Raw genomic sequence first — 24,215 nt, 5'->3', positions numbered from 1 at the left:
ACAGACATACCCTTAAGACAGGATTTGTGAAGGAAAAGACAATGGGGAGGGTTTTCCATTTTGACCTTGCAGAGAAAACATTTGGTCAGTTTAGGAATCAAAATGGTTCCAGGTTAGTCTTATGTACGTGCAGTTATGAACATTACCATATATCTAGACCTCAAAATTCCTATCACAGAACGGCCCTCCGGAACGAATTAAGTACTTAACCCGAGGTACCACTGTACTCAAGAGTATACTGAGAGTATGAGGCAATACACTAGTGGATTGGATTTGCTGCTAGTTCCTTCTACAAAGGTGGCTCTAAGTTGAATTTAAACTAGCTTCCTTTGTGCAGCCAAATGCTGAGGAAGTTGTAGACAGTGTTGCACACCTCCCCCCCCCCCCGGCTCCCCGCCTTTCAGGCACATTATCTGCGCTACAAATCTTTCACACGGGTTACTGGTAGATTTCTACTGGGAGAGCTACCTTTGGAGAAATGCCTCAGGCATCTCTGCCGCCAATGCCCACACTTCTGATTTATAGTTTTGAAATGTTTTTGCCTTTCTCCCTTATGGATTTTCTTCTCGTCTCTGTTCATTCTTCCAGAAAAGAAAAGCACTGGTATTGACATGGGCGCATGACTCTGAGCAGGCCAGTTTCTCCAGGGCGATGGGCTTCCGCTTTGCTGGGTTTCAGCAAGCCTTTTCCTTCCGGTAATATGCTGTAATGTTTTAACCTTTTGGGTGGTCTGCAAGCATTGTATTCCCACCTCAGGGCATGGTGAAGAATCCTGACCCCATGATAACAATTCCACCCTGTCCGTGGCATGCCCTGACTGTTGGGATGGTTTGTTTCATAACACTGATGGGAAGCCCTCCCACCTGCATCCCAGAAGGCATTTGTGTGCTACCTACATCAAGAAGCCAATATTAGATGAAAGGCCTTTATGTTACCCAAGAGTCAGCCTCTTCCATGTCAGGCAATAAAGCAGGGAAATGAAAGACCAAAACCCCCAACGACATTGCATGCATGCTCATCCTCACACTTACCGTACTCCTGTTAATCTGCCCAACAGCCGGATCTGGAGGTCCTGTGGATTATTTGTGTGTGTGTAGAGGGAATGGAATGCTGCGGCTGAAGAGGATTTCTGATTTACCATCACCAGCCAGACTTTTACACAAGTAAAACAGCAGGAAGGATAAGCTGTATTTGCGGAATAATGATTTATAACTGAGGATTTTTGTGGGCTGACAAAGTGAAGAGTAACTCTACTTGACATTTTGGGAATATGTTATAGTTAAATAAAAGTCTAATCAGGAATCGAAATATGTACAGCTGATGGGAAATGAAGAAGGGGGGGAAATAATGATAAAATGCTAAAATATTTTAAGCATCGAAATGGTATTAGGAAATGTATGTTACACTGAGCAGTGAGTAAGGAAGGAAAGAGAAACATTGTGGGAAGTCAACTTTAAAATTTGTATTAAATTATTAATTTGATGTTAATTTGTTAACTTTTTTGAAAAGCAATAAAACATTAATTGGCAAATCACCATCACCATCATCTGTCCAACAACCCAGAGATATCACAGTGGAGGAATTCTCCCTACCAAAGATTCAACATGCCCATAGTGTGGCCTTCTCTTTCGCTCTGACATAACAGGAATGGCCACAATCCAGGGAGCTACAGCAAAGCTGAAAGCTAGGTGGCAAATGCCTTTCAGGGGAAGATTAGGGGGCTGGTCATTGTCACACTAAGCTTGGGAAGGCATTGAATGATGGAGGACCTAAGGCCATGTCCAAATGCTGTTGGCCTCCATCTCTCATCAGTTCCAGCCAACTTAGACAACACTCAGGGATGATGGGGATCTATAGTCCAATCATATTTGAAGAGGGCTGCCGGTTCCACACCCCGGTTTAAAAAGTACAACACTGAACCAAAGGCAAAAAGGCTAGGGGTGAAAAGCTGGGTTTTGAATTCTGTCCGCAAAAAGTTGATAGTACAAACTGTTAAGTACTAATGGAATCACACAGAGATCATTATGATGCTCATCGTCACTATTTATGAAAGGAGTAGATGTGGGGAAATGATGCAAAGGGCAGGCACCCTTTGCACTGTCGCAACTAATCGTAGACTGTGGTGACAGCAGCACCACTCTAATGCAACCTTAAGCATTTTGTTCCCTGCCCCCATTGTTCCTTGCTGTTTCTATGCAGGTTTGCTGACTGTAGCTATATATTATATGTGTCTGTACTTCCTTTCATGATCACCGAGCTATTCTTCCCATCTGTTGTGCAAGATGTAATACTTAAAAAAAATAAAATGCCTCAAATACATGTGCAACCAGCCTGTAGGTAGGCACGGCTAAGGTATATCCAGCTGGGCTCTATAATCCTGGTAAGAACTGCAGAAATGGGAAGCACCCCCCCCAAAAAAAATTGTACTTGCTCCCTGAAATCAGAGCCAGCCCCAATATTCCACCCACCAGTAGGGAATCTGCCTTCTCTGTTCCTATTCTTTCAGGTAAGCTCGTACTTGCTACCTGGTGCCCAAACTATGCAATTTATGCAGAGATATTTTTCATGGCTGATGAAAGCAATATGCTGGAAAACTGATGAGCAAAGGGGAAAAAAGGGAAGCCAGCGAGGCAACTTTTAAAAAGCACAGCTCTCCATTTATTAACCTAAGCAATCGAAAAGACAATCGGGAGCCGAGCACCTGGGAACCAAGGCCTCTGCGGTTGGCTGGATTCTTCACAACCCAGCATTTGGATGGCCTCCCAGAATAAGAAACGGGGAATGTTTTACAGAGGACAAGAGGATTCAAAAACCCTTCATCTGCCTTTTACAATCCTCTTCACTCCGACGGTTCACAGCCCAGGCCTAACCGTGTTTACTCAGAAGTGCCCCATTGATTTAAATAGCACACATTTCAGAGTTAAATTTGCTTGGGATTGCAGCCCAAAAGCCTGAGCACGGCAGTCAAATGTGCATGACTGAACGCTTTATTTTCCAGGGAAGACCACTTTGGGAGCAGGTGAAAGTGGCGGTGGAGGGCTTAACAATATCCCTGCCTGGAACCTCCTTGTCCAGAATCACTGGATGGCGTGTCAAATGTATGCTGCATTTGAACCCTGTGTTTGCCTTCTAACATGTAATTCCGTCCTAAAAAAGATGGGCAACTTGCTTACCTTTGTTATAGGAATTCTAAGGTCTTAAATATAGAATAAATGTTGATAATCACACAAGGTAAAAACACATACATAAGTATACAAACCACATGTCTAAAATAGTACATGAGAGCCATCCAAAAGCCATCTTGGCTCTCCTAAAGACTCTAAATATTTCCTCTGCTTCCTTAATCCCCCTTACCTGAGAATAGGTAGGCAGATAGCAATCGGGAAGTTTCTGAAGGGATTCCTCTCCTATATCTATGAACCTCCTTTGTATTAATTGTCATTGTTTGCCCAGACACTCTGCATTGAGGGACATCTGACGGGCATCCTGATTGTCTTATCAAATGCTAATGTCTTGTGTAAACTGTGTCTGGAACTATGTAAAACTTGCCAAATCCTCAGGAATATTACACCTTAGCCTGCCTGAGCCATAGTAACCCCACCTGATGTGTGATGTGATTTCTGACTGTTTGTAGAGGGGATGTGCTTCTTCTCCATGCCAAAATGCAAACCCTTAAAAGAGATGTTTCTTCTTGGTTCTGGGTCTCTCTTGCCTCCTTACAAGGAGGGGAGGGAACTCTGTTGCAACAGAAAAAGTAAGATCTGCCTTGCTTTCACTGCATCCTGCCTCCATCCATTCTTCTCGGACCAATCATGGACTTAGGGGACTCAGTCCCTTGAGGAGTTGGGCAGCAAATGCCAACCCCCCTTATTTTTTCTAAATCACCTTGAAGCAGAAGTGGGGAACCTGTAGCCCTCCAAATGTTGCCAGTGCATGTCTAGGTATAGTTTGAAGACACACAGGTCTACCATTTTGCAGAAGCTAAGCATCCCCAGATCTGGCCAGTAACCTCCACAGTTGGAGGCAGCAATGCTTCTGAACACCAACTACTGGAAACCACTGTGGGAGGGGAGGGGACTCTCATGCTCAAATCCTGCTTGCAGGTTTCCCGTGGGGAACTGGTCAGCCACTGTGAGAAGAGAATGATGGACCAGATGAAACACTGGCTGGATCCAGCAGGCTCTTCTTACTTTATTCTGGATGAGTGACCGCCTGGGAACTGTATGGACTCCACCTTGGGTTGCATGATGGGAGAAATCTGGGATATAAATTCAAGAAAACTAATAATGCCTGCTAAAGAAGGTAAGAAAGTTAGCACTGATTCATCCATGCACAATATTAATCACTTCTTTGTAGGAAGCCCAGCGTTCTTTTTCCTGTTCTACCCATCTCCAGGGAAGGAAATTCGGCTGCTTCTGCTGTTTATTGTGCAGTTTTGTGTACCTGAGCAGCCCCCTCTCCCCATGTACGTGCATTATTCACAGAGATGGCATCGGCATTGCAGAGGCAGAAGCTGATAATCAGGAAATGAATAGTTTGCCTTCCTTCAAGATCTCTGGGGAGAAAAGAACCCTTGTACTGCACTTGGAGTGACGTCTGAGCGCTGAAAGAACCTTTTTACTTAGTAACCTAATATTGCTTCCCATCTTTCTGAATGATAAAGGGCTTGGTTTCTAATTCATGTAATGTTTCCAGTGAGAACAGTGCCTAGTTTAATCATTTGATGAAAGCCTATAGGAGGTTAATTTGATGGGCGGGGATTAGGAGGCTTCTCTAATAGGTGAGGTCTGAGTGGCCCAAGGGGGATGGCAGTGAGATGCCAGCTGCTTTTGAAGGTCACTTGCTCAAATTCGTCCAGGTTAAGGCAATGTCTGCGAGCTCTTTGATTGCTGTTTAAAAAAAGATGAGGTTGTTACAGGTGGATGGTGTCACCACCCCAGATGTCTCCTCAGTGGATGCACTCAGTACCAAGATGAAATGAACGACTGGCCTGTTAAGAGTGAGCAAGGAGATCCGTGGTCTCTCAGATAAACACAGCTATAGGCCAGTGCTCACATGCACCACCTGATTTTCCATCATTGGATTGCTTGGCAATTGACAACTTGCCTCTGAATGTGCGAATGAACAAAAAAACACTTGAATTTTATTTGTTTATTAAGTTTTTATCCTGCCCTTCTTCCCAAAGGAACCCCAGGTGGCAAATGCATCTGTGGTATACCACTAAAAGTAAAAATAAGAATGCATTTAAAAACAATTTAAAGCACCCTTCATCCTCCTAGCAGTTGAGCCTTTGATGTCCTAGAGCAGCAGGCAAATGTGTCATTTCTTTCTTTGGTTCTGGGATGAGCGATGCATTTTGCTACCATTTGGGAATATTCTAGACCTTTTGGCTTTGCTTTTGTTTTAACCAGTTTCATATAAAATGTTTACAGGCTCCTCACTACAAGCTGCCTAAAATGGAACATTACCAGCAATTCAGATAAACAAGGGGAGCTTTCAGGATGAAAGCAGAGCTACTCTGAGAGTTCAGCACCTCTGCAGGTTAGTTAACACATGGAAAATTAATTACCAGAAGCATGACAGGCTTTTAAGAACTTACAAGGAAAAGGGGCCTTTGTCTGCTAAAAAAGAAATTATACGCACCATCTCACTGTGTCTTTTAACACACCTTTCAAAATGTTATCATGGTGACTAAACATTTCAGAATATCTTACCTAGCTTGTTGATTTTTCTTTTTCTCAAAAGCAGAAGACCAAAGTGTTCCGACTCAAATGCATTAAGTATCTACGAGAGAAAGGCAGCATCCTGGGCAACTTGCTCCTTCAATGGTTGGATGTGAATGAAGGCCTTCCTCTAGTTTGCTTTTCCTGAGCTTCACCCCCCCCCCATGGTCTTAAAGAGTCAACCCTCTGACCTGAAGGGGAGTGGTTCTTTGCTTTTCTGTGCCATCTTGCCCATAGGTGCCAACTCCCTGGGGCCCTGGGTACCCAAGCACCCACAAAATTCTCCAGGAAGAGGCCAGGCACCCACAAGTTTCAGTGCCAGGGCCATGCATGCTGCTTGGCACCCATGGCCCCGGGCATCCATAGTCACGGGGCCAAGTTGGCACTCCTGATCCTGCCTGTTGCACTCCCTGTGCTGATAGGCAAACATGATAGTGCAGAAGCCATTAGATTCCACCAGCAAGTCAGACTTGGCTGACAGCCTCTGTGAGAGTCTCAGAATGAGTCACAAGTTCCATGGATTCTGGGACCACCAGCGTCAGACTCAGCATCAGGAACCTGGTCCAGCTGGCGGTACAGCAACCCCAGACCTGCTGGCTCCTCCTCCTCCAACTCTGAACCTAAGGATGGTGCCATAGCACTAAGTCTCCTTGTTTTGGACTTTCACATTATGAGCAGGGATGAACAGACAAATCTTCAGTTGGTATTAGCAGTGCTCCTGATCTTGAGGCACCACAACACATTTACAATTGCCATGCAGCATTGAAGCTGCCTGTCTGTGCTTCTCTCCCACGTGACTCTGGTGTCTGTGAAAGCTGCGCCCATGTTGACAGGGCTGATTCTTGGATTATGCCGGACAAGAGTGTAAACAGAGGCTAAACATGGAGCCTGGCACACTTCCCATTCGCACCTTGCAAACTGTCCGTGCCGATGCAAAAAGTCCTCCTCTGCCTCTTTCTCTTGCCGGTAGCAGAGCGAACACAGCGGTGAGAAGCAATTGCAAACAGTGTGGGTAATAATTCAGAACAGACACAAGGCAGTCCTTATCTTCTCTTGCCTTTAATCATGAAGAATAACACCATAAATTCAGACCTGGCGAGAACTAACACATTCTCCCTCTCGCATAGCGTCCCAGAGGCAGACTGAAACACTTAGCGTCAAGCCACTCCCGTAAGTGTTTCTAACCACGCCTCAGGAAAGAGACGTCACACAGAACTCTTTAACTCTGTGAGTTCTGAAACCATTAACACCCCCTCTCGTCACGAATCCTGAGGGAAACTGTGAACCCCTATTTACAGACCTCTTTGAGTTCAACTCACCTCCCATTGCCTTTTGCCTCCCACTGGCATCTATCCCAGGCAATTGTTGAATCCCTTCCACACTCCCAGAATCACACTGTGCGAAACCAACCCACGCACTGGTGACCTGAAACCTCTCAGGTGGAATCCCCTTTGTGGTCCGAGTTGACCACCGGAGCACAACCTCGGGCGCTTCTCCTGACCCACTGGGGTCAGCAAGTGTGTCTCCAGCAAGCTCAGAAGACTCCCCCTCTGACTTGCTGCGTCTTCGGGCCTCCTGCACTTGGCTAACAGGAGATGAAGGCTCGCTCTTGGGTTCCCTCTTAACCTGTGGAGAAACCCACCCCTGTGCTTGACCATCATCAGCAACCTGGTCTTCAGCAACAGGCTCCGCCTCTGCCTCTCCTTCCTCCCTTTCTTCCTCCCTTTCCTCCCCCTCAGAATCGGACAGACATTCTGAGAGAAAATCAGAACCAACCCTAGGCTGTGACCAACCACCCTGCTCAAAGAACTCAGCATGCTTGCTGACCAGCAGCTTGGTCTGATCACCCTCTGGGTATGCAAACTTCCACCCATTCGTTGCAGGATCATACCCACAGAAGATCATGTCCTGGTACCTAGGACCACCCTCCTTCCGTTGCGCTGTTGGTATTGGCACTGAAGCCCTGGAACCAAACGAACGGAAGAAATGCACCTGTGGCTTCCTCTTGTGCAACAGAAAAAACGGTGTGTCACCTACATCGTGATTGTAGGACCTGTTAAAAACAAAGCTGGCAAACTTCCAAGCCTCACTCCAAAAGCTCTGAGGCAGCCCAGAGTCACACAGCAAAACCCTGACAGCTTCAGCCAGTGCTTCACTCCTGTGCTCTGCCACGCCTCTCTCTTGAGGAGACTTTGCACCCGTCACCTGGTGACGAATTCCCTTTTCCTTGAAGAACTCCTTCAGAGCAGACCCAGTGAACTGTGACCCTCGGTCGCTTCTGAACTCTTGCACCTTGGTGGAAAACCTTAGTTCCACCTCCGCAACCCAATCCTGGATGAGTTGCGCCACCTCCCTCTGCGACCTGAGAGAGAAACACCATAAATTCTGAGAAAAATCATCTGCCACTGTCAGCAGATACCTGGCCCCACCCAGACTCTCACACTTCATTGGCCCTGTAAGGTCTGTGTGAACCAACTCAAAAGGTTTTGTGGTTACCCTCTTTACCCCGGGAAACCTGCACCTTTGAACCTTGCTGCATGCCCTGCACACTAGGGATCCCTCACATGGCGTGATTTTACAACCTTTGGTGCAGCCTGGCAACCTCTTAACATCTTCCAAACAAGCATGAGACATTCTCTTGTGCCATATATGAACACATGAATCATGGCTGGGAACACTAGCACACTGCGCCTGTGCTTTCCCTGCATTCCCACCACCCTCCAGAGGTGTTTCCAGAACAAAGAGATTGTTCTTGCTTTCCACGTTGACAAGTTGTCTCCCCCCTCTGAAAATGGAACAGGTATCATTTTCGAAACAAATTTTGTACCCCTGCTTCGCAAGAGCAGGTATCGATAACAAGCAACACTTCATCCCTGGTACAATGAAGCACTCCAGCTCCGCCTGCAAAACAGAAACATATACATTTGCAGCATTAGAAACTTTCTTTTTTGTCCCGTCAGCTAATGTAACAGTCATTCCAGCTGAAACAGCTCTGCAATTCCGCAGCTCCCCAGCAGATGGCGTTATCAGGGGATGACTCGCTCCTGAATCCAACACCCACTTCACAGCTGTGTCCCTGCTGGCATTGCTCTGTAGCGTTGCCATGCCAACAAACGTCTGTCTGCACCTGTCCTTGGCAGCGTCCGTAACCGCAACATCCTGCGTTGCTCTGAAGACTGGACTTATCTCAGAGTTCCCAGACAACTCTGCAGCCGTTATTTCCCTCTGCAGCAGATGGCTAGCCTTGAAGCCTTTAGCTCTGTCCTGTTTCCCAGGCTTCGACTCACGACGCAAACAACTCTTGGCAGCCTTTGGAAAAAGAGGCTTCTCTGAGCTTTTACTGCTCACCGCCCCCCCACTGCTCCCAGGGCTCCCAGGACGCTTTCCTGCACCCCCAGTGATGGGTAAAGGGCCCCCAGCAGCTTGCCTCTCTCCAAGCTCCTCATGCAGACATGTTGCATCACCCACGCAGCTTTTAGACTCTGCTAAACCAGCAGCAACAGCAGCAGTGGCAATAGTCCCTTCGCCCCCCTCAGGGGTCCCACAGCCTTTCCCAGCTGTGCACCGGCTTTCACGAAGGTGATCCGTGCTCTCTTGCCTTTCCTGTTCTGATGCAGCCATCTCCCGGCCCTTGCTTCCGCCCCCAGCTTTACACGCTTCCTGGAGAGCTACCCAAGCGACCTCAGGCTTCCTTGCATCCAGAACAATAGGCCTCAAATCAGCACTCACGTTCTCAGCCAAAAACGCCAGAACACGCTCCTCAGCTTCACGTTGGCTTGCAACCGCCCCAGCTGACGTAGACATCGGCGTGACTGTTTCCCAGAGCTTAGCTCCGACTAGGGACAACTCTGCTAAATAACTCCACTCCAACCACGTTTGAATGGTTAACTTCACACATGGCAGCTTAAGCTCAAAGCCATGTTCCTGGGACTGAGCCATCTCCTCCCCCCCCCCCCGGGTAAGCTTACTCACAACTGGCATCAGCTTCCTCCGGCCTCCGGCCTCCAGCAGATCGCTTCTCCCCAGCGAGCTCCTTCCAGCTTCAGAGACACAGCTCCAGAGCTCCAGCTGGACCCCAGCAACTTTTCAGCTAGCTTGCTGGCTTCCCCCACACGTGGGACGTTCCTGCAATGCTTCAAAGCGTTGGCAAGCATCCATAACCTCTTGGATTATGCCGGACAAGAGTGTAAACAGAGGCTAAACATGGAGCCTGGCACACTTCCCATTCGCACCTTGCAAACTGTCCGTGCCGATGCAAAAAGTCCTCCTCTGCCTCTTTCTCTTGCCGGTAGCAGAGCGAACACAGCGGTGAGAAGCAATTGCAAACAGTGTGGGTAATAATTCAGAACAGACACAAGGCAGTCCTTATCTTCTCTTGCCTTTAATCATGAAGAATAACACCATAAATTCAGACCTGGCGAGAACTAACACATTCTCCCTCTCGCATAGCGTCCCAGAGGCAGACTGAAACACTTAGCGTCAAGCCACTCCCGTAAGTGTTTCTAACCACGCCTCAGGAAAGAGACGTCACACAGAACTCTTTAACTCTGTGAGTTCTGAAACCATTAACACTGATCTCATGAGTTTTTCCCACCCAGCTAGTACCCTGATGCTGATGAGCTGGCCAAGATCCATGCTATCAACCTCCAGCAACCCTGCTACAAACACCCCACAACTCCACAGAGAGACAACTCCCATCTGGTTTGCTGATTTTGTGAAGGAAGCCTTAACCATCAGGGGAAAGGGGTATCAGCTACCGATGCTGCAAAGCCTCTTAAGTGTTCCATCATGGTCAACTTTCTGGAGGGCCTTTCATTTCAGTAGTTGGTGGAGCCAAAGGAGAAAGTGGGCTGAGCAACAGATGTGACTCTCCCCTTTGTACAGTAGGCTGCATTCCACACATGCAAAAACCAGAGGTTTCCTCTACATGCCCTCCCCCTCTTCTCTTCATCATCCAACCAGGCGAGCAAGAAGCATCACCACACTTCAAGGCTGCCGCAGAGCTGGGGTGAGGGGTCCCAAGGGCTGGACAGAGTGGCCCAGTTGGCTGCTTAAAGTTCCCAGACCTGAGGTTCCTCACCCCTGACCTTGAGAAGTCAAATCCCCAAATAGGAATGAATTGAGAAACCAAATGCCTAATCATTTTCAAGCTGAGAAGCAGATTACTAGAGTGGTGTAGGAGCTCCTTTCCTATGGTCCTCTGTGAGATGAAGCACGTGAGCTGGCAAAACATTGTGGTTCCTTTCAGCACTACAGTTGCCAGATCCTGGCATGGACCAGCTTCTGAGTGTGAGTGGAATATGTTTTTCAACTGGGCTTCAATGGAGGCTATTGTGTGGGGAAAATGTGTATGATGCAGCACGGAGCTTTTGAAGAATCGGAAAGCTGCCATGGTGGTTCCTTATGTGAGTGACCTTTGACCCTCCAGAGGTTGCTGAACTACAACTCCCACCATCCCTGGCTATTGAACAAAACTGCAGGGTCTTGTGGGAGTTGTAGTTCAGCGACATCTGGAGGGTCATTCCAGATCCTGCTGTAAGGGATGTGAACTGGGAGTCTGTCAAGGGAGTTGAAGAGATGAGCTGGAAGAAGATGGGGAAGTCTGGGAAGAAACCTTTTAGAAATCTGCCATCATCCTATGGCTGAATTGTCAGCTTACTTCTCTTTTAGAGTCTTTCATGAGATGCTCTGATTGCAGTTAATATGACCAGACCAATATGGCTGCAGCATGTGTTTGAAAAGACGTTGCACAGTCGTTCAGCTTGTGGCTTCTGGCCTTCAGGTAGGAGGAATGAAGCAAAAAGCTGGAAAGCTGGCAGCATTTATTGGCACTTCTAATGGAAGCTATAAATTATACTTTTCAGAGCAGTGGAAAATAGAAACCCTCATCAATGCCTAAAAGCCAGTCCAAAAACGGGGAAATTTCAGAAGTGTGAGTGCTGGATTTCTCATGAGGAACAAATATAATATTCGCACTGTTTTCCCTGGCCTTGTGGTTTTAATAAACTAAGCATACAGCTACTCCCAACCACGGTGGTTTTGCATCCAATTCCAAACCTGACTGTCCATAACAGCTAGAAATGCAAACTATATGGAGAGGGAGCTAAACATGAAGTTGTCTTCCCGATGGCCAGGACTCAAGTGGTGGATTCGCCATGGATTTCTATAATGGTGCCTTTTTTAAAAATGTTGTTTTCTTTTTCTACTTCCTTTATCTCCCTGACATTCCATCTGTTTTTGACAGCTTATTATACTGATGTTTCCATGGAAGCATCCATAATTCCAACACCTGCTTTTGAGTGGTAATGGTAGTTAATTTAGAAGAAAATAGACCGTTTCACATATTTTCCACTAAGCACAACTTTGTACTTCACACCTGTCATTGCTCTACTTACCCTTCTAACACTGCGAGATCTTTCATTATTCCTCAGGATCTCAAATCCTGTGGTTAGCAATGCTTTCTTTGGAAGCCTGGATGTATCTAGACAAATATGCCTGCTAGTTTCTGTTAAAAGGGGGGGGGGGGGGAGAGATCAAGATGGGGAGGGAAGAAGAGGCATCTCTCAAGGTGCTTTGCTAAAAGAAGACTGGAGACTCCAAAATATCAGCTAAAAGACTTATGGTAAAGACAACTAGGTATTCAATAAACTGTAAAGCTACAGAAGCAGAATTTCATTACCTGACCCAAATGTTCAGAAGCTCAGAGCTATACAAACTTTGGAAAGAAAGCTGAGTCCTTTCTCTTGAAAGTTTAGAACATCTGTTGTGAAAAATCGCAAAGTAAAAAATCCCCACATTTGAAAAAGTGACTGTTGCTATTCCCAGGTTCAATTTTAGTCTTATTACGTATTAAGAATGTTGTGCCCCACAAGATATTGGGCATAATATTCAACTTTTGTCTTGGGAAAGATTATGGAAGGAAGATCTAAAATTTACAGTGTGCTGTTCATTGAAGGAAAACTATATGAAAATGATGTACAGATGGTATTTAACACCAGTAAAATTAGCTAAAATGTATAGAACTGCTTCTAATGTATGTTGAAAATGTAAAGAAAAAGAAGGCATGTTTTACCATATGCGGTGGACGTGCAAGATAACTTAAGCATTCTGGGAAATGATATATAACGAACTAAAGAAAATGTTTAAAAGAACATTTGTGAGAAAACCAGAGGCTTTTTTGTTAGGCATTTTAGGTACAGAGATTCCGAAAGAGCAGAAAAGATTATTCATGTATGCGATGACAGCAGCAAGAATATTATTGGCCCAGAGATGGAAAGAAGATAAAGTTCCAAACAGAGAAGAATGGCTGATGAAGATGATGGACTACACCGAAATGGAAAAACTGACCGGAAGAATCAGAGACGAGGATGAGAAGAAGTTTAAGAAAGAATGGGAAAAATTTATAATTTATTTAAGAGGACACTGTAAACAACTAAAAACTTTGTCAGGATTAGACTAATACTTGTAACGTACAAAACACAATGGAGATAGGTAATAATACTGTTAGCAAATGAGCTAAAAAATGGATAAGCTGAAAGAAAAAGGGATTGACATTGAAAACCAGAGAAGGGTGGTGGGAAGTCTAGGGATTCTGAGAATCCTAAATGTGAAGGCGAACGATATGTTTAAACTGAAATATGTTATGTAAAACTCAATAAAAATATTAATATATAAGAATGTTGTGCCCCCAAATCTGCTCCAGAGTATTGGGGGATCCTCCAGAACAGCACGGGAGGAGTTAAATGGGACTCCGGGGGAGGAGTTGCATGGAATCTACTATGCATTCCCCTCTCTCATCTGCCAGCCTGGCATGTGCCCACCTTCCAGTCATGGAAGTCACCAGCTGTTTTGGAGTAGAAGTTGGGTTGGGGCAGGGATCCCCTTTCCATCACTTTTTTTTTTACAAACCAGCCCAGCACGATGAGTCTGCACGCTCTGCTCTGTAGCTATGAAATGTTCAATTTGTGCTGCTTTTCATTGTGCAGAAGATAGAGTGAGTTTCTATCTAATTGAATCCTAAGTGGGGCTCTTTCTCCTGCAGATAAATTAAGGGGGTGGGCAATGTAAAGGTAAAGACATTAATCGAGGCAATGTGCTGGCAGTGTGGGTCCACTGCGAATTTATCTTGCATTTGAATATATATACACACAGAGAGAGAGAATATATATGAGAATATATATGAGAAAACACAGAAGATAAAAGACTGTGTGTGTGTTTGTGTGTGTGTGTGTGTGTGTGTACACACATACACACACAGAGACACAGTCTTTTATCTTCTGTTTTCTCATTATTCAGCTCTGTTTGCAGTGGATTTTATCAAGCCAAGCAAATAATTGAAAATTGTCAATTTCCCCACAGACAGCTTTCTTTCCTTCCCCCTTCTTTACCTAAAGGTACAGCAAATCCCCTGCCCTTTCTGAGGAGATCTGTGGAAAGTTGCCTTCTCTTGGGGGAAGTGAATGTCATGTTGTTTTGAAGGACTGTGGCTAGAATTCTGTTTGCGAAGCCTAAATGGGGCCATGAAATGGAATTGCTTCAGTAATTAATTAATTGGCTTTTAACTGATTAATGGATGAATTAATTGATTTCATTTAAATAAATGTACACATTGCAAACCTCAGTACTTTGCATATCCTGAAGGGGGAAATCAGTTTATCTTAAGATAAAAAGAAGAGCCCCACTGAATCTGGCCAAAGGCCTTTCTGTTGTCTCCCACAGGGAGACCTACCAAAACGCCTAGGAGATGCTCAAAAGCAAGACAAGTGGGCCCACACTCAGTGATATTCCCCAGTGACTGGTATTGAGAGGCATGCTGCCTCTGAGGCGATAGATAGATATACAGAAAGAGAGGGGAGGAATCATGTTATTTTAACTTCAGCGTTAATAAACATGATTTACGGACACTGAGGTCCAGAACACCCTCCCATCAGATGGCAAGGAAATGAGTATCTATATTACTCTTAGAAGACATCTGAAGGCTTTTTAATATAGGTATAGGGAAACCTTTTAATGTGCAATGTTTTATTATGTTTTTATATATGTTGGAAACGGCCCAGAACGGCTGAGGCAATCCAGTCAGATGGATGGGGTACAAATACAACAACAACAACAACAACAACAACAACCTATATAAGTGGTAAGCACATGGGGTGAGAGATGCCAGAGTTTCCTTCTTATTTCCTCGTCCAGGAAGACGAGCAGCAACTCTCCATGCCTATGTATCACAGGCAAAATACAATTTCCTCAAAAGTTCACATTTCTTCCTGATCAAGATAGGGACTTCTCAAAAGCACGGACAGAGCCTGGCTCACTTAATCTATATCCTCCACAAAGCGTATCTCCTTACATTTTGGAGCCAGGCTCTACCTTGCTCTTTTCCAGTCAGGAATATTTTTAAAAATGCTCTTACTCTATTGATTCCAGATTATTGAGGAGGTGAATAGCATAGCAGTTGGCCGGAACCAATCCGCATTTTGCAGCTTCAGTCTCTCTGAAATCTTAGTTGGAGAAGAAGGTGAAATCTATATCCTTTCCTTGGGAGTCTTGATGAGCCAAGGGACAAAACTGATAAGAGAATGGGGACAGGTTGCTAACAGTATTGATTGTTGCCGGTAAGAGTTGCCTTTTTTCATCATGTCTTCTTGTCAAATCCTCTGGGATCCCTGAGCACACTGTGGACATCATATAGGTTGAAAGGGAGAATGGCTGTGCTTTCCCTTACATATTTAATTTATGTGCTAATTGGGGGGGGGGTGTCTAAAGGGGAATTTTTTATAGTTAGAAGTGCAAAAGAAAATTGGATAAGACTTTCATGTGAGCATATAAAGTAGGGGTTGGTGCCCAGCACCTTCCCATCCATCCTATGGCTTTGATCCAGGGGTTCTGATCCAGGGCAACTCACCCTGGGCTAACCTGGGGACCACACACCTCACCCTGTATCTAGTTCTGAAGTAGTTGAGGGGCAGGACTTATGTATAAGAACCTTTTAACTCTTAATTGCTCTTCTCCCCACACCACCAACCTAGACCAAGTGGGGTGGTGGTGGTATTTTTCTTTGCTGGCAAAGAAGCACCCGGCCTCAGGCAGGCAAGAAAGTCAGGTGGTGTGTTCCTACCTTCTGGTGGTGGTCTGCAAGATTTTTCCATTTGATGCCAGATCAGGACCCAGGCATAGTGGAAAGGAGCTTTTGCTCCCCTCTGTGGTCCTGGTTTAGATCAGGGGCCCTGTGTCTGAAATTTGGATGAGGGTGAGTTCCGGTTTCACTCCAATTAGATCTTTCCTGTGTATGCAATGCTGCCATAATAATATAATAATAATAATAATTTATTATTTATACCCCGCCCATCTGCCTGGGTTTCCCCAGCCACTCTGGGCGGCTTCCAAAAGAATATTAAAATACTATGATACATCAAACATTAAAAGCTTCCCTAAACAGGGCTGCCTTCAGATGTCTTCTAAAAGTCTGGTAGTTGTTGTTCTCTTTGACATCTGGTGGGAGGGCGTTCCACAGGGAGGGCGCCACTACCGAGAAGGCCCTCTGCCTGGTTCCCTGTAACTTGGCTTCTCGCAGTGAGGGAACCACCAGAAGGCCCTCGGTGCTGGACCTCAGTGTCCGGGTAGAACGATGGAGGTGGAGACGCTCCTTCAGGTATACTGGACCGAGGCCGTTTAGGGCTTTAAAGGTCAGCACCAACACTTTGAATTGTGCTCGGAAACGTACTGGGAGCCAATGTAGGTCTTTCAAGACCGGTGTTATATGGTCTCGGCGGCCGTTCCCAGTCACCAGTCTGGCTGCTGCATTCTGGATTAGTTGTAGTTTCCGGGTCACCTTCAAAGGTAGCCCCACGTAGAGCGCATTGCAGTAGTCCAAGCGGGAGATAACCAGAGCATGCACCACTCTGGCGAGGCAGTCCGCGGGCAGATAGGGTCTCAACCTACGTACCAGATGGAGCTGGTACACAGCTGCCCTGGACACGGATTTAACCTGTGCCTCCATGGACAACTGTGAGTCCAAAATGACTCCCAGGCTGCGCACCTGGTCCTTCAGGGGCACGGTTACCCCATTCAGGACCAGGGAATCCCCCACACCTGCCCGCCTCCTGTCCCCCAGAAACAGTACTTCTGTCTTGTCAGGATTCAACCTCAATCTGTTTGCCGCCATCCATCCTCCAACCGCCTCCAGACACTCACACAGGACCTTCACCGCCTTCACTGGTTCTGATTTAAAGGAGAGGTAGAGCTGGGTGTCATCTGCATACTGATGAACACCCAGTCCAAACCCCCTGATGATCTCTCCCAGCGGCTTCATATAGATATTAAAAAGCATGGGGGAGAGGACAGAACCCTGAGGCACCCCACAAGTGAGAGCCCAAGGGTCTGAACACTCATCCCCCACCACCACTTTCTGAACACGGCCCAGGAGGAAGGAGCGGAACCACTGTATGACAGTGCCCCCAGCTCCCAGCCCCTCAAGACGGTCCAGAAGGATGTTATGGTCAATGGTATCAAACGCCGCTGAGAGATCCAGCAGAACTAGGAAACAGCTCTCACCTTTGTCCCTAGCCCGCCGGAGATCATCAACCAGTGCGACCAAGGCAGTTTCAGTCCCGTGATGAGGCCTGAATCCCGATTGGAAGGGATCCAAATGGTCCGCTTCTTCCAGGCGTGCCTGGAGTTGTTCAGCAACCACTCGCTCAATCACCTTGCCCAAGAATGGAAGATTTGAGACTGGGCGATAGTTGGCCATCATGGCCGCATCTAAAGATGGTTTTTTAAGAAGCGGTTTAATAACTGCCTCTTTCAGCGGGTCTGGGAAGGCTCCCTCACGGAGGGAAGCATTCACCACCCCACGAAGCCCATCGCCCAGCCCTTCCCGGCTAGCTTTTATAAGCCAGGATGGGCAAGGATCAAGGAGACAGGTGGTTGGTTTCACTCGTCCAAGCAGCCTGTCCACATCCTCGGAGGTAACAGATTGGAATTGATCCCACACAATTTGACTAGACAGGACTCTAGCACTCCCCCGCCCCGGCCCTGCTCCCACGGTGGCTTCTACCTCTTCCCGAATCTGAGCGACTTTATCTGCAAAAAACTTTGCAAAATCATTGCAGGAGATCATGTGGCCCGTATTGGGCCCCGATGTAGCAGGTGGTTCCGCTAAATTGCGGACCACCTGAAAAAGTCTCCTGCTGCTGTTTTCTGCAGATGCAATAGAGGCGGCGAAGAAAGCCTTCTTCGCCGTCGCTACCGCCACTTGGTAGGCTCGACACTGAGCTCTAACCTGTGTCCGGTCAGCTTCAGAATAGGTCATCCGCCACCGGCGCTCTAGCCGTCTCAACGATTGTTTCATTGCCCTCAGATCCGTGGAAAACCACGGGGCCGTCCGGGCTCCATGCAATCGGAGAGGGCGCTTCGGAGCCAAACAGTCAATAGCCCTGGTTAACTCCACATTCCAGCGGGCCACCAGGGAATCAGCTGAAAGGCCATCAACATGCCATAAGATGACAACTCTCCCTTGCAACCCACAAAGTGCCTGAAGAAGAGGACTTTGATTAATCTGTAACCTGCTGGTCACAATTTTTAATTTTAAGAAATTATTTAAAAATACATAAAGAGTGTACCTGTGCAAACTCCATTAAAACATGCAGTTACATATTCACTTAAAACATGCAATGTATTCATAGCAATCTGACCCAATAGAAAAATTAAGAATAGATATTATAATTCATAAACCCATTATGCAAATCACTTACATATAATATTTCTTAATATATTGAATTATAGCCTCCATTTTTCTAGCACTAATGCATATTTTTAGATGATCTTCGAAGTATACTAAAGCTTAACCCATCTCATTTTGGTCCCTTTTTAAGCAATTATGTTCTAATTGTATTTTTATTGCTCTTCTCTGTTCTTGAAAAAAATCTAATAATTAGAAGTGGGGGGGAAATGCAGTAAATGCTTTTTTAAAAGTGTTTTTAAAAATACACTGAATTTTCAATAAGGCTCACCATCGCCATCTAGTGTCACATTGCATATTGCACTTAAAGCACACTTGAAATGTTTTATTTGCAGCTGTATAGCTGAGTCCTCAGTGTTGGCCTCTCAGAGAATAAACATGTTGTGCCAATCCCCTCTATTTAACAGGGGTGTACTTTTCACGGAACCATTTTTTGTTTCTAGGAAACGGTTAATGCCATCTTGCCTTGACTTTGGATAGCCCAAAAGAGGCTTCTTTCTTAGCTAAGGACCATTAAATCAACTTTAATTATCCCTTTCTGGATAATTAAATCTCTCCCAGTAGTCAGCAATGACAAGACAACAGTAGTATTTTGTGTTGGGCAAAATATTACAGAAAAACATTAAAAGCTTAAAAGGGAAAGCATAAAACCGCAGACCGTTTAACATTCCAAGAAAATGCATTTGTTGTGAGCACTTAGGAGCTTTTTTTTTTTTTTTTAAGGATCTTGGAGAACCCAATTGTTGGTAATGTAATTTCCATAACTGTTCTCCAGAGACTGATCCACACAAGAGTGAAAATGGAGGAATGCAGTAATGAAGCTGCTCCACCTGCCTCCGTTGCAGCATAGCTGGAGAAACACAGAGACATTTTATGTTTCGGTATGCACCTCTAAATGCAAAATACACAGACAATCATCAACTGGAAAGGTTGCTGATAGAAAGGAGCCATCATATCTCCGTTTAAGCTCATGGCCTTCCTGGTTGCTGTTTTTGTTTTTTTGAAAGGTAAAGGTTGTATCTTCACTATGTGGGGATGCACCTCATAGCTGATGCTATGCCCTTCTGGAGCAACCCCTGGATTTTCCACTACACTGCGCACTTCTGGACATCAGTGTTCCATCGCAGGCCAATCAGACCACAGGAAGGAGAAATGGGGACTGGAAGGAAGCAGAACAGAGCTTCTGAGAGATTGTGGGCATAAAAAAAGAAATGGATGAAGAGTCAGAGGTGGGCAAGTGAGAGATAACCAGCAGCAGATGATTTCAGGAGCAGCGACCACTGGGGTGTAGGAGTGGAGTGAAACTGGAGATCCAATAAATGAAAGTGGCAAGAGAGAAAAGGCAAGAGGCTGACAAATCAAAGGGATCATCAGTGGCATGGGTCGGCAAACTAAGGCCTGTGGGCCAGATCAGGCCCAATTGCCTTCTGGATCTGGCTCACGGATGGTCCGGGAATTGCCTCGTGGATCGCCAGCATGCGTGCGTTCTTTCCCTCTCCCTCCCTCTCCCTCACACAGCGGTGGTGGTGGCACCTCCTCCCTCCCTCCTCCTGGCTTCTCCCTGCCCTGCCTAGAGGAGGAAGGGGGCTGGGCTTTGTCGGTGCCAGCAGCAGCCACTCTCGAGCGGCTGCTATTTTAAGCAGCCCCTCTCTGAAGCTCTTTGGTGCGCCGCTCATTGTCCCGCCACTGCCATCAGCCCCTGCTGCTTGCAAGGCACAGGTAAGCAACCACCGGGGCTAGTGGTGCTCTTGCATCATTTTTTTCTTCAAAATATAGTCCGGCCCCCCACAAGGTCTGAGGGACAGTGGACCAGCCCCCTGCTGAAAAAGTTTGCTGACCCCTGATCAGCGGGAATACTGAGCGATGCTTGATTTCTGTTTGAAGTCAAGGCTGAAGCTATGGGGAAAACAAAACCCCTTTGGGGTGTTAACGCTGTGAACCCCTCCATTGTAGGCTTAGGTTGTATATATGTGTAAATAAACCATATATCATAAAGACACCACCATCTCCACTATGCCTTGTTTACAAAAAGAAACATGAACCCTGGAATCTCGCACCACTCAGAGGTTGGGGTGATGTGCAACAATATTTAGGGTGCGCTGAAGATGGACACGTTAACTGTGGCATTGACGTGTGACATGGTAGCCAATTCAGGCAGACATCTATATTTCCCAGTGCAGGAAGATGGAGGATTTTATTGGTTTACAAAGTGGGCCCCAAAGGTAAAGCAATGCACAAGATAGCAGGAACCATCTCACAGTACAATGCAGAGCAGAAGTGAATAAAGAAACCAGTTCAATGAATGCAAGATCCAATTCGTGTGGGTAGGACCCATTCCCAACCAGTAGCCACTGATGATAGCGTTGCCTGCCCAATCCATGACCAGGTGATCACAGGCTAGAAGTTCTCTCGCCAATAATAATAATAATAATAATAATAATAATAATAATAATAATAATTTATTACTTATACCCCGTCCATCTGGCCAGCCCTCCCCAGCCACTCTGGGCAGCTCCCAACAGAATATTAAAAACACAATAAAACATCAAACATCAAACACTTCCCTAAACAGGGCTGCCTTCAGGTGTCTTCTAAAAGTCAAGGTAGTTGTTTATTTCCTTGACATCTGGTGGGAGGGTGTTCCACAGGGTGGGCGCCACCACCGAGAAGGCCCTCTGCCTGGTTCCCTGAAACTTCGCTTCTCACAGTGAGGGAACCACCAGAAGGCCTTCGGCGCTGGACCTCAGTGTCCGGGCAGAATGATGGGGGTGGAGACGCTCCTTCAGGTATACTGGGCCGAGGCCATTTAGGGCTTTAAAGGTCAGCACCAACACTTTGAATTGTGCTCAGAAACGTACTGGGAGCCAATGTAGGTCTTTCAGGGCTGGTGTTATGTGGTCTCAGCGGCCATTCCCAGTCACCAGTCTAGCTGCTGCATTCTGATGTGCTAGGGTTGTTGTTGTTTAATTGCAGGGTGTGGGACATTCAAAACGACGTTCCCAGCCTGCATCTATAGCATTCTGCCATATTCACCAAGGTTGTGAATTGAGCAGGTGACAGGAAACTTACCTATATGGTAGACAAAAGCCAAGTGGGATTGGGTGTAACATCCTGATCATCAACAAGCAGCTGCCGAAGAACTGAATCATACGACAATTATGCAGACAACCATTTTACCTGTGAACTCTTATAATAGTTTATACCCAAGTTACCTGGCCGTATCAGGTTGAAGGCAACAGATCCCCTTGCTTCACCGCCAAATTCTCATTAAAGCGGATTTACACAGCCAGTTCTTCCTGTTCACGTCGCTTTCCGCCCTCGAGGGTGATACCTGTATGAGATGAAAAAGCTCCGTCATCACAGCTCACAAGAATTTCATGAAAAATATGCATGACTGCATTGCATCTGTCCGTATTACATGGAAAGATCTAGAAAAGAGCTACACGTTTCTCTTGCCTGACCCTAACTGTTTGGGCTTGAGCTCTCTGGCTAGTCGTTGAAGTGTGTGCTGTCCAACTCATCACCACCTAAGCTTCTGATGTGAAGATCAAGGCAGCAATCAAAAGTCCACATTCTTCAGTGAACGAGAAAGAGTCACTGCAGTTTTTCAGGCAGTGAAAAGGGCCCACTTGACTCCCTGAAGCACTTGCTCCATTATTTCCTTTATTTTATCATTCATTACAGCAGAAAAAAAACAAAACCCTTCCCAGATATAGGCAGGGAGGGAAAGAAAGAGGGTGGAAGTAATGCAGGGAGGCTTGTGAACTACGATTCTGGGGTGGAGAAGTCCGAGAGATAGCTAAACATCTGAAACCCAAAAGGAAATGAATTCGCACAGCAAAGGGAGAGGACACAGAAAGGTCACAGATGTAGCTAAGCAACAAGGAGAGAACTCCTCAGTCCTGTTGTCCCAATAAGGAATGCCACACAAAGCAAAAGGATGGCTTTGCTACTGATAAGATAAGACCGGGGTGGGTAAACTAAGTGTCCTAGATTCTATTCCCGACTTTTGCAAGTGTTCACCAATGACCTTTGGGAAACAAAAGTCAGATATTTTCTTTGTGAAAGATAAATCTGTTGGGATTTTTTAATCCTACATCTGGAACATGAATGTGAAACTTACATCGTGTGCCTTTGGCTTTCAAATGGATCTCTTCTGTTCTCTAGCCTAATGAGGCACCCACAAATTGGGTGAGTGAGACACAGTGAACTAGGAATAAACTTCATTGGAAACAAAGAGCAGTTCTGAGGATAGGATTGTACAGTTAGAGGTGCTTCTCCATGTCATGCGGGGAAAACACGCATCACCCTTCTGCAGAGGTCATGTATTTTTATATCACTTTGCTACCTCATAGAAGTCTGGGAAGTGTTAATTCCATGTTGTTTTCAAAACACCTTCAGATTCTCACACAAAAGCTGTTACAGCCATGCAGAATAATATATATAAAAATTAAAGATTCCTCCCCCCTCTTTTTTAATGGATAGGCACACAACAGGAGCAGCTACAACATGTGTTTGTGTAGGAGTAAATGACTCATTTGAGTTGCTTAGAAGCTCGCTGCTAACTGTACTTAAAAACATGCATCAAAATAAAACCTGACATTAGAGATATGGATGGTAGAATGGTGAATGATACACTGTATGTCACAGGCAGCCATCTGCACCTTATAGGTTAGCACCAGTTGCTCTAGATTGCAATTGACTACCCAATAGGTAGAAGAGTCGGACACGACTAAACAACAACACCCAATAGGTAGAGGAAAGATTTCACTGAAGGATGAAGACATCCAAAAGAGGGATTCCTAGGGAATTCTGACCACTGGATCAACAGGCTAGTGCTGGTGAGGAAACTCTTCCCCTGAGGTGGCAGCAACAACAGCATAGAACTCAAGACCAGGAGCCTGCAATTTAAAACAGTACCAGCACAAGTGGGATTCAATGACATGCTGAAAAATTCAGGTTGCACAATTAAAATAGATTTAGACTCTTCCACAGCATAGTCACTTCCAAGAAAGTGTAGTGCCTGTGTATTATTCCACACACTTTAAACATGCATTCTGCATAAGGATTGTTAAATGGGAAAGCTCCTTAGAAATGCAGGATTTTACAGCATTTAATCAGAATACCCTTATGAGACTTTATACTCTGCAGCCTAGAGGGGTTTGTTAACAACTTCCTCGTATACCGGAATGTGATGCTGACATACTAGTAAAACATAATGAAGATATCCTCAGGAAGACGGGGGAAAGGCACTTTGCATTTCCTCTCTTGGGAAGAAGTATTGACACTCTCCTGCTTATCTTGGCAAATCGGCCTCTGATCTTTCAACATGTGCTTCTCTTCAAGACCAAAGCCTTTTGTAGGTGTCTTTCCCAAAGCAGCAGCAGCAGCAGAATGTGAATACAGTGGTGCCTCGGGTTAAGAACTTAATTCGTTCTGGAGGTCTGTTCTTAACCTGAAACTGTTCTTAACCTGAGGTACTACTTTAGCTAATGGGGCCTCCCGCTGCTGCTGTGCCGCCGCCATGCGATTTCTGTTCTCATCCTGAACAGTTCTGTATTTACAGAAGCCATCCCAGTTTCTGATTTGATCCCGGAATGGAATGTCCCACTTTTTCTTAGGACGTTCCTATTTTCATTGGTGAAATGTTAGAGCTTATGTCATTTTGGTTGCTCTCTGCCACTGCTTTTCCAGCTCTACAACATCCCTTTGGAGAACTGCACAGAACAGTTCAGGAATGATCACAGCATAGATTG

The 24,215-nt window shown here is 45.8% G+C and overlaps 1 protein-coding gene across 1 annotated transcript in view; it reads right to left on the bottom strand.

Annotated features, from left to right (window-relative positions):
* The window catches only part of LOC308463436 (uncharacterized protein), a gene marked incomplete at its 5' end in the record, with an annotated part of 341,915 nt that extends 320,098 nt beyond the window's left edge, over positions 1 to 21,817 (bottom strand). The window contains 2 exons of the mRNA XM_080981832.1: positions 17,234 to 18,194; positions 21,742 to 21,817. Coding sequence (XP_080837958.1) covers positions 17,234 to 18,194; positions 21,742 to 21,817 — 1,037 coding nt within the window. The remainder of the gene's footprint in view (positions 1 to 17,233; positions 18,195 to 21,741) is intronic.
* Between the last annotated feature and the right edge of the window lie 2,398 nt (positions 21,818 to 24,215).

The sequence above is a fragment of the Podarcis pityusensis genome, assembly GCF_964106645.2.
Source record: "Podarcis pityusensis genome assembly, chromosome: 1".
NCBI classification, from domain to species: Eukaryota; Metazoa; Chordata; class Lepidosauria; order Squamata; family Lacertidae; genus Podarcis; species Podarcis pityusensis.
This window is presented reverse-complemented; position numbering and strand designations above follow the sequence as displayed.